Source organism: Lolium perenne, chromosome 5 (assembly GCF_019359855.2).
Source record: "Lolium perenne isolate Kyuss_39 chromosome 5, Kyuss_2.0, whole genome shotgun sequence".
NCBI classification, from domain to species: domain Eukaryota; kingdom Viridiplantae; phylum Streptophyta; class Magnoliopsida; order Poales; family Poaceae; genus Lolium; species Lolium perenne.
This window is the reverse complement of record NC_067248.2, coordinates 30,602,550-30,614,159: the sequence shown is the minus strand read 5'-3', so window position 1 is coordinate 30,614,159 and position 11,610 is coordinate 30,602,550. Positions and strand designations below refer to the sequence as shown.

Below are 11,610 nucleotides of genomic sequence, written 5' to 3'. Positions count from 1 at the left end.
GGATCCCATTTCGGATTTCATGGCTTCTTGCCATTTGTTGGAATCTGGGCTCATCATCGCTTCTTCATAGGTCGCAGGGTCCTCATCATTGTTATCCACAATCATGACATTTAGACAAGGATCATACCAATCAGGAGTGGCACGTTCCCTTGTCGATCTGCGAGGTTCAGTAGTTTCCTCGTTCGAAGTTTCATGATCATTATCATTAGCTTCCTCTGTTGCCGGTGTAGGCGATGCACAGTACAACTTCGATGCTTGCGCTACTCTGATCAACGAGTATAGATTCATCAATCTCATCGAGTTCTACTTTTCTTCCAGTCACTTCTTTAGTGAGAAATTCTTTCTCAAGAAAGGTTCCGTTCTTAGCAACAAAGATTTTGCCTTCGGATCTGTGATAGAAAGTGTACCCTATAGTTTCCTTAGGGTATCCTACGAAGACGCATTTCTCCGCTTTGGGTTCTAGCTTGTCCGGTTGTAACTTCTTTACATAGGCTTCGCAACCCCAAACTTTAAGGAACGACAGCTTAGGTTTCTTATTAAACCATCATTCATACGGTGTCGTTTCTACGGATTTTGATGGTGCTCTATTTAAAGTGAATGCGGCTGTCTCTAATGCATAACTCCAAAATGATAATGGTAAATCAGTAAGAGACATCATAGAACGAACCATATCTAAGAGAGTTCGATTACGACGTTCGGACACACCGTTTCGTTGTGGTGTTACCGGTGGTGTCAATTGTGAAAGTATTCCGCATTTCTTTAAATGCATGCCAAACTCATAACTCAGATATTCACCTTCGCGATCAGATCGTAGAAATTTAATCTTCTTGTTACGTTGATTTTCTACTTTACTTTGGAATTCCTTAAACTTCTCGAAAGTTTCGGATTTATGTTTCATGAAATAGATATACCCATATCTACTCAGATCATCTGTGAAGGTTAGAACATAACGATAACCACCGCGCGATGCTACACTCATTGGTCCGCACACATCGGTATGTATGATTTCCAATAAGTCAGTAGCTCGCTCCATCATACCAGAAAATGGAGTCTTAGTCATTTTTCCCATTAGACATGCTTCACATCTATCAAGTGACTCAAAGTCAAGTGATTCAAGTAATCCATCGGTATGGAGTTTCTTCATGCGTTTCACTCCAATATGACCAAGACGACAGTGCCACATATAAGTAGAATTATCATTCAATTTAATTCGCTTAGCATCAATGTTATGTATATGCGTATCACTACTATCGAGATCTAACTGAAATAAGCCATTCTTTTCAGGTGCTCGACCATAAAAGATATTATTCATAAAAATAGAACAACCATTATTCTCAGATTTGAATGAATAACCGTCTTGCATTAAACAAGATCCAGATATAATGTTCATGCTCAACGCGGGTACAAAATAACAATTATTTAGGCTTAAAACTAATCCGAAGGTAGATGTAGAGGCGAGTGTGCCGGCAAATGATCACATCGACTTTGGATCCGTTTCCAACGCGCATCGTCACTTCATCTTTCGGTAGTCTTCGTTTATTCTTTAGTTCTGTTTGAGTTACAAATATGAGCAACCGAACCATTATCAAATACCCAGTGTACTAGAACGAGAACCCGATTGAGATAAACATCTATAACATGTATATCAGGATATACCTTCTTTCTTCTTCTTGACAAGGCCGCTCTTGAGATCAGCCAGGATACTTGGAGCAATTACGCTTCGGTGTCCCTTCTCCTTGCGATAATAGCACTCAGCATCGAGGCTTAGGGCCGTTCTTAGGTTTCATAGGAGGCGTGGCAGCTTTCTTGCCACCCTTCTTGAATTTTCCCTTAGACTTGCCACTGTTTCTTGAAGCAGGTGGTCTTGTTGACCATCAACACTTGGTGCTCTTTCTTGATCTCAATCTCAGCAGCTTTTAGCATGCCAAAGAGTTGAGTAACTCCTTGTTCATGTTCTGCATATTGTAGTTCATCACAAAGTTCTTGTAACTTGGTGGCAGTGATTGAAGGACACGATTAATCCCGGTCTGTTAGGAATCACTATTCCTAAGTCAACGAGTTTCTTCGCATGCCCGGTCATGGCTAGCATGTGCTCACTAACGGAGCTGCCTTCTTCCATCATACAGCTGAAGAAATGTTTCGATGCTTCATAGCATTCCACGGCCGCATGAGTCTCAAATATAGCTTTCAGCTCATTCATCAACTCATGAGGATCGTGGTGCTCAAAACGTTTTTGAAGATCGGATTCAGGATCGCACAGGATGGCACATCGAACTTGAGAGTACCGAGTTTTCTCGAGTCGCGTAAACAGCCTTTACTTCATCGGTTTCAGTTTACAGAGGAGGGTCACCTAGCGGTGCATCAAGCACACATTGCAGATTTCCGAGAGAGGAAGATCCTCACATGACGGAACCAGTCGGTGAAGTTGCTACCGTTGCTCTTAAGTTTTTCTTTCTCTAGGAACCTGGTTAAAATTGATTGGGGACGCCATCTCTACAACATATATTTGCAAAAGTTTAGACTAAGTTTATGACAAATTGAGTTCAAATTTTAATTCAACATAATTAAAAATCTAGGTGAACTCCCACTCAAAACAATATCCCCGCATTGTCTTAGTGATCACACGAACCAAATCCACCGCACCTAAGTCCGATCATCACGAGACAAGGTGTGATTTCAATGGCGAACACTCAAAGTGTTCATCATATCAACCATATGATTCATGCTCTACCTTTCGGTATCACGTGTTCCAAGACCATGTCCAGTACATGCTAGGCTCGTCAAGGCCACCTTAGTATCCGCATGTGCAAAGCTGTCTTGCACCCGTTGTATGCACTTGTTGATTCTATCACACCCGATCATCACGAGATGCTTCGAAACGACAAGTCTTGGCAACGGTGCTACTAAGGATGAACACTTTATTATCTTGAGATTTTAGTGAGGGATCATCTTATAATGCTACCGTCGCGATCTAAGCAAAATAAGATGCATAAAAGGATTAACATCACATGCAGTTCATATGTGATATGATATGGCCCTTTTGTCTTTGCGCCTTTGATCTTCATCTCCAAAGCACGGACATGATCTCCATCATCTTCGGGCATGATCTCCATCATCGTCGGCGTAGCGTCAAGGTCAATGGCGCCGTCTTCATGATTGTCCTCCATGTAGCAACTATTACAACTACTTTGAAATACTACTCAACATGAAATTTAAAGACAACCATAAGGCTCCTGCCGGTTGCCACAATACAATAATGATCATCTCATACATATTCATCATCACATTATGGCCATATCACATCACCAAACCCTGCAAAAACAAGTTAGACGTCTCTAATTTGGTTTGCATATTTTACGTGGTTTAGGGTTTTCGAGAGAGATCTAATCTACCTACGAACATGAACCACAACGTTGATACTAATGTTGTCAATAGAAGAGTAAATTGAATCTTCACTATAGTAGGAGAGACAGACACCCGCAAAGCCTCTTATGCAATACAAGTTGCATGTCGAACGAGGAACAAGTCTCATGAACGCGGTCATGTAAAGTTAGTCCGAGCCGCTTCATCCCACTATGCCACAAAGATGCAAAGTACTCAAACTAAAGATAACAAGAGCATCAACGCCCACAAAACCATTGTGTTCTACTCGTGCAACCATCTATGCATAGACACGGCTCTGATACCATTGTAGGGATTCGTTGCATAGAAAACAAAAATTTTCCTACCGCGAACACGCAATCCAAGCCAAGATGCAATCTAGAAGACGGTAGCAACGAGGGGATTATCGAGTCTCACCCTTGAAGAGATTCCAAAGCCTACAAGATGAGGCTCTTGTTGCTGCGGTAGACATTCACTTGCCGCTTGCAAAAGCGCGTAGAAGATCTTGATCACGGCGCCACGAACGGGCAGCACCTCCGTACTCGGTCACACGTTCGGTTGTTGATGAAGACGACGTCCACCTCCCCGTTCCAGCGGGCAGCGGAAGTAGTAGCTCCTCTTGAATTCGACAGCACGACGGCGTGGTGTCGGTGGCGGTGGAGAATCCCGGCGGAGCTTCGCTAAGCGTGCGGGGAAGAAGGAGGAGTGGGGTGGCTAGGGTTTGGGGAGAGGGGGGCGCCGGCCATCTAGGTGGTGCGGCCACCTTGTGCTTGTTGGGGTGGCCGGGCCCCTCCCCTTGGCCCTCATTATATAGGTGGAAGCCCCAAGTGTTGGACTACAAGTCTCCGAATAAGACCCGAACCCAAAACCTTCCATGTGATAGGGAAACCTACCCAAGGTGGGAATCCCACTTGGGGTGGGATTCCCCCCTTCCATGTGGGGGGGTGGCCGGCCCCATTAGGAGAGTCCACTTGGGACTCCTCCCCCTCTAGGGTTGGCCGGCCATGGAGGTGGAGTCCCTTTGGGACTCCGCCTTCCAAAGTGGTTTCTTCCGAACTTTTCTAGAACCTTCCGGATCATTTTAAATCTTATAAAATGACTTCCTATATATGAATCTTATTCTCCGGACCATTCCGGAACTCCTCGTGATGTCCGGGATCTCATCCGGGACTCCGAACAAATATTCGAACTCCATTCCATATTCAAGTTCTACCATTTCAACATCCAACCTTAAGTGTGTCACCCTACGGTTCGCGAACTATGCGGACATGGTTGAGTACTCACTCCGACCAATAACCAATAGCGGGATCTGGAGATCCATAATGGCTCCCACATATTCAACGATGACTTTAGTGATCGAATGAACCTTTCACATACGATACCAATTCCCTTTGTCACGCGATATTTTACTTGTCCGAGGTTTGATCATCGGTATCACTCTATACCTTGTTGAACCTCGTCTCCTGACAAGTACTCTTTACTCAAATGCAGTGGTATGTGGTCTCTTATGAACTTATTCATATGCTTGCAAGACATTAGACGACATTCCACCGAGAGGGCCCAGAGTATATCTATCCGTCATCGGGATGGACAAATCCCACTGTTGATCCATATGCCTCAACTCATACTTTCCGGATACTTAATCCCACCTTTATAATCACCCATTTACGCAGTGGCGTTTGATGTAATCAAAGTACCTTTCCGGTATAAGTGATTTACATGATCTCATGGTCATAAGGACTAGGTAACTATGTATCGAAAGCTTATAGCAAATAACTTAATGACGTGATCTTATGCTACGCTTAATTGGGTGTGTCCATTACATCATTCATACAATGATATAACCTTGTTATTAATAACATCCAATGTTCATGATTATGAAACTAATCATCCATTAATCAACAAGCTAGTTAAGAGGCATACTAGGGACTCTTTGTTGTTTACATATCACACATGTATCAATGTTTCGGTTAATACAATTATAGCATGGTATATAAACATTTATCATAAACATAAAGATATATAATAACTACTTTATTATTACCTCTAGGGCATATCTCCTTCAGGCTCCGACTTGCAGCACCGCTAATGTGGCTGGCAACACGCCCTCTCATGCTCGTAGCACCGCCGCCGCCGTACTTCTGGCTTGCAGCACCACCAACATGGCTGGCAACATCGACACCTCACGTTCGTAGCACCGCCGCCACACATCTGGCTTGCAGAGCGGCCACCACCGCTGTGCTTCCGGCTTGCAGCACCGCCAACGTGGTTAGCAGCATCGCCCCGTAGCACCTTCATCCTCTCTTTGCAACTCCAACCCCAACCCTTTGCAGCTTTCCCGCTTCAAGTTTTGGGGCTTGGAGTTCCGACACGCAACCTTTGCAACTCCGACGACAAGGTCTTGTAGCACCTACTCTGGCCGCTAGTAGCACCAACGTATGTCGTCCACAGCAGCGACAACCATGATTGAACGCCTCACGCCCACCGCAGCATCAACACCTCTTCGGGATTCCGCCGGCCGAATACAAGGAAGGCGTAGGAGAACATGGCGGGAGGGCTGGGCCGACCATGTGTGGCTGGCACGTGGCAGCGGCGCGTCGCTGAAATAGCGGCCACGCGTTTAGAAAAGCGGCGTCTTGTGGTCGGAAATATTGTTGCGGACACGAGCTCTCCTCTCCTTGAATCTCATGGCAGAGGCGGAACCATGGAAGAGATTGATGCGGGAGGGGAGAATGAGACGATAAGATACATAAAACGTGCGGTGAGGTCTAAGGAGACATTGCCGTGGGCGGTGGTGGGTGGCCCCTCGGGGACACGCCGCAAGCTAGAGCCTGAGGCCGCAGACGAGGTAACCTCCGACGAAATAGAATCATTTTCCAAATAAGAAAATTGTCTTGACTTTTTTTTAAGAATAGAAACTTGTCTTGATTGTAACCAGGGAAAAGCGAGAAGAGAAGTCCATGTAAGAAAAAAAGGGAAAAGAGAAGTCGGTAAGCAGAAAGGCCACACAAATGGGCCTTCAGCGTGAGAGAAGTTGAAAGTACATTCAAGGCCAGCGGACGCTCAACAGCAGCCCACTAAAAGCCCACGAAGCGGTGCTAACTGGGGCAGACGGATTCCGGCGCAAAACCCCGCCGCAGAAGGATCCTAAAACCCTAATAGCTCAGCTCAGCTCGCCTTCCTCCCTCCCCCACCGCCCCCACTCACCAATGGCGCCGCGCGGCAACCGCAGCAGCAAGAGGCCGCCGCCGCCGCGGGGCAAGGGCAAGGGCAAGCGCCCCTCCGCCGCCTCGGCCGGGGACGACCCCTTCTTCGAGGCGGAGCCCAAGCGCCGCCGCGCCCGCGCCGACGAGGACATCGAGAGCGGGGACAGCGACGACGACGCGCTCGCGCTGGGCGGCGCCGCCGTCGCCGAGGAGGATGAGGAGGAGGGGAAGGAGGAGGAGGAGACGGCCGGGGAGAAGAAGCTGCGGATGACCAACGAGTACCTGGCGAGGATCGAGGACGCGCTGAAGAGGGGCAAGAAGGATTCTGACGACGACGATTCCGACGAAGACTCGGATGATGCGCCGGGCAGGGGAAGCAGGGGGGTGGCTGGGATTCTCAAGACGAAGCAGCTTGTGGAGAGCGGCAGGCAGCGCTTGAGCCTCGCTGCGAGGTGAGCAATTCTTCTCTCCAATTTTTTTTTACCGTCTTATATTTTTCACCGGGCTGTTCTGATGCCTCCCTTCAATTACCCTGCTCAACTAGAAATGATTCAGTCGAATTTGATCTCCTGTATGTGACGAGGCATTAATTACATTTTGCAGAGTGCTGCCGCCGGGCGAGCAGGATGGGTTCACATTCATAGCGAAGCACCGGCAGCCGGTGACAGCGGTCGCTCTGTCCAAGGACAGTGACAGGGGGTTCTCGGCGTCCAAAGACGGAGTTATCATGCATTGGGATGTTGAGACTGGGAAATGCGAGAAGTATTTGTGGCCGACTGAAAAGGTGTTGGTTTCGCACCACGCTAAAGCCCCCCTGTCCAAAAAGAGAAGCCAGCACATTCTTGCGCTGGCTGTTAGTTCGGATGGGAGGTACTTGGCTACCGGTGGCATGGATCGGCATATCCATTTGTGGGATGTTCGTTCACGGGAGCACATACAGGTTCGGCACTCCTTGTCAATTGCTGATATAAGAGCTAACCATCCTATTCGGAGAATTGTTTTCGAAAATTGAAATTGGCGTGCTTTGAGAAATTGTGCAAAGTAATGGCCAACTTACATTATTTACATACACTAATATTGTATCTCAGAGTCATACTGGCTAGGAACCAAAACATCAATAGAGGCAAGCCACTTATAGTACACCCCTGTTGGGTCCTCTTGAAATATTACTACTACTACCTCTGCAGTGTAATTTAGAAACAATTGCCTGTCAAACATTATTCGCTTTCTGTCCTTGTCATTTTACTGGTAGGTAAAATCCAAGTGCAAACTAACAAGGGATAACCTTCTTAAATCCAAGTGCAAAGTTGGCTTGTTTTGTAAAATTGTGTGAAGGAATGACCAACTTACATTATTTGCATATATGTGTTGTATATTAGAGCTATGTTCGTTAGTAACCAAACTATTGATAGAGGCAAATCACTTATAGTTAAACCCAGATGGTTTCACTTAATTTTTTTTTACTCCTGCAGTGTTAGTTTGACTTGATAATTACCTATAAACATTGCTATCTGTTGATGCTTGTTCTATTTGGTGCTGATGCTGTTTCAAGCAAAGGTTATTATCCTCTGATGTCAAACTTATGGTTTAACTTGTTCATTATCTATGAGATCCAAGATTTTGCTGTCAGTATTGGTAGATGTAGAATTGCTGTTGTCCTTAGACATCTGTGCGGGTCTGTGTGGGGTATTTTCTTTGGCCTATTCACTGGGACTTTGGTTTCGTGTTCCAGTGTAGGCTGTGTGTTGGTTATCAAGTGAGCACCCTTTTCAATCAGGTTATAGATGTCATGCTGTTTAATGTCAAGGTGCATAGCTTACGCCTTGCAATATTCTGCAACAGGCTTTTGTTGGGTTTCATCTCTAGCGTACTGCATACCCCAATTTTCTTGGGACACGAGGCTTTGTAGTCCTCATTGTTCAAACTTCAAATACATACTCCCTCTGTCCCAAATTAATTGACTCAACTTTGTCTGGATATGTATGTAATGTTAGACAAAATTATGTCAATTAATTTGGGACCGAGGGAATATTTTTCAATGCTTTTTGGTACTATTGATGATGTTATTTGTTTGCCCTGATTGTGCAATGTAATTTAGTGTTGTTTCCTGTTATTCTGCAGGCATTCAGTGGCCATAGAGGGCCAGTCTCATGTCTTGCTTTTGGGTTGGACTCTCCAGAGCTATTCTCTGGTTCTTACGACCGTTCAATAATGCAGTGGAATGCTGAAGATAGAACATACATGCACTGCCTATATGGCCATCAAGGTGAAATATTGACAACTGATGCACTCAGCAAAGACAGACTTCTGACTGTAGCGCGGGACAGAACAATGCATCTTTGGAAGGTAATTTTTTAGCTTCATCACTTTTGTGCTATTATCAGATCTGCATACAAACGCTGTGCAATTCATCAGCCTGCCTTGTACCCCCCTCCCCCGTGTTCAATAAATAAGTACCTGATAAGATTTTCTGTAAAGGTTTGAACAGCATATAAACATAAAAATGACCCATTCATCTGTGTTTCATGCAATCAGAGAGAAGATTCTTTAATTCTTCAACAGATATGCTTCTCTCTGTTAAGTAAAATAGGCGAATACCTTGTCGTGTCAGGACTTACCTTTCCATTTCTTGGCAGATACCGGAGGAATCACAGTTAGTTTTTCGTGCACCTGCTGTGTCTTTGGAGTGCTGCTGCTTTATTGATGATAAGGAATATTTGTCTGGATCAGATGACGGAAGCCTTGAGCTTTGGAGTGTCATGAGAAAGAAGCCTACTCACATAATTAAAAATGCCCATCCAGCATTAACTCCTAGTTCACTTGACAGTGCTGATGAAGAGTTGCCCAAAGGTAAGAGACACTTCCTCAATTCCGCAGCTCTCTTTTCTGCGCTAAATAAAGAGCAGTTTCTTTTGATGCAAGATATGGCAGGAATTTATCATTATTTGTTCAGCCCCTTATAGTAATTGGAATCTTTGCAGAAATGTATGTGACCACACATTGATCACCTTTGCCCTTTCCAGGATGCGTTGTTAGTTTATTACTTGTAGTCAATGTAGAGAGCACATCTCTATCTCTTTGTGCCTTTCTATATGCTCCCTTTTTCTTACAGCTGAGATTACATCATGTTTATTCCTTGTGCAACTATGCAGAAAATGGAACCTGCAAGTCTGAGAGCTTTTCATCAGCTCATTCATGGGTTAGTGCTGTTGCGTCAAGAAAAGGTTCTGATTTGGCTGCATCTGGAGCAGCAAATGGTGTTGTTCGCCTATGGACTATTCAACCTGATTCAAAAGGGATGCAGCCATTGTTTGACTTGCCACTGGTATTTGTACTCTCTTGATTTTGACCTACTCCCATAATGATTGTCCCTAAATCTCCTCCGTATGACTCTTCTGCCACTCTGATCTGTGATATTTCATGGGCAGGATGGCTTTGTTAATTCTCTTGCAATTGCAAAATCGGGACGTTTCATCGTCGCTGGTGTTGGCCGAGTAAGAGTTTTCCCCATCTATCTCAAGATATTTTGGTTACAGCATCATAAGATGCAGATGATGTGATATTTATTTCTTCATTATATATAAACTGAAGAAATGTCAAACAGATAATCATTAATGCTGGCTGTTCTTATGTTGGCTCTCAAGAAATTTGGTCCAGCAGCACTTAACAAAGCAGCATACATTATCCATTTGCTATACGTATTTCCAACAGTATGAGCTGATCTCGATTTTATCAGGAACCTCGTCTTGGAAGATGGGGATGTGTTGCTGCTGCAAAAAATGGGGTCGCGATTCATCAGCTCAGTCTACAAGATGATTCTGAGGTTTTGTAGGTACATAGTGGGTGTATTGAGAACCCTGCGGCTTGTTCATACACTGTCAAGACGAGAAGGATTGTGCCAACACCTGAGTGTCACACTTGCAGCTAAAAGATCTAGGAAGGTTGAACCACAAGCTTCACACATGCCACAGCTCTATGATTTACCAGCTTACCAGTCCAGGCAGCTATTGCTGAATGACACAATTTTCTGCGTGCAAGGGCGGATGAAGAGGCCTTGGATAGTTGGATGTAGCATGATTCACTCTGTAATTTCGGTAGCAGGTGTTAGTTCTGTAGCATTCGTCCTGGCTCCTGCCTGAAATGATTGATACAGGAAATCACTGAATCGCCGAGGTTCGTTTTTGGCAGAAGAACATTTATGTGGTTTTGGCTTGGGAGACGTTCTCTTTAATAGCAAATTTTGATGGCTGGTAATGATCTTGATGAAAGTGAAATTTAAATTATTTTCTCTATGATGCATACGATGTGAATATGTGGTTGTTCTTTTGTCAGGTGGCTCCGCGAGTAGCAATTTTGGTTTAGAACGTAATTTGCTGTTGGGTTTACTCATATTTGCGTATAATACCAAGTGTTCTTCTGAAACTAGTACTAGGAGCAGCTGTTGAATATTTATTTCCCCTATACCATTCCTATACATCACTCATGTTGCTAACCACATGTGTCATGTGGTCTATCTCATACATCACTCAATATTCTTCTATCTTAAACTCGAAAATAATTAATCGAATGTGCAAATATTTGTTTGATGATCCGTTTTCACAGTTGCCTTAGTTGTGAGGTGTTTGCTAATACTCTATCAGATGTTCATAAGTTTTGATAAAAAATCCCGTAGGCCATTCTTAGTTTCACTCAATTGCTAAAATGTACTCCTGCCATCTAAAAATAGGTGTCTCACTTTTATCTAGATATGGATATATTTAGATATATTTAGTTAGAGATACTTCCATATCTAGATAAAATTGAGACACAAATTTTTAGACAGAGTATCTTACTTTTATCTACATATGGATATATCTAGATATATTTTATCACTTTTATGTAGATACGGATATATCTAGATATATTTAGTTAGAGATACATCCATATCTAGATAAAATTGAGACACCTATTTTTAGACAGAGGAAATAACTTATTTCCACCCTAAGCGTCATTCTACGTCATAATAGTACTTGTAAAGTTGTAA

At 44.1% G+C, this 11,610-nt stretch overlaps 1 protein-coding gene across 1 annotated transcript; it reads left to right on the top strand.

Annotated features, from left to right (window-relative positions):
* The first annotated feature begins 6,517 nt into the window (after positions 1–6,517).
* On the top strand, positions 6,518–10,870 carry LOC127298647 (U3 snoRNP-associated protein-like YAOH). Its single transcript, XM_051328497.2, has 7 exons — positions 6,518–7,039; positions 7,191–7,527; positions 8,709–8,933; positions 9,224–9,437; positions 9,740–9,912; positions 10,016–10,081; positions 10,324–10,870. Exons 1-7 carry the CDS (start codon positions 6,591–6,593, stop codon positions 10,417–10,419), a joined length of 1,560 nt encoding a protein of 519 aa, XP_051184457.1. The 5' UTR covers positions 6,518–6,590; the 3' UTR covers positions 10,420–10,870.
* Positions 10,871–11,610: the final 740 nt, after the last annotated feature.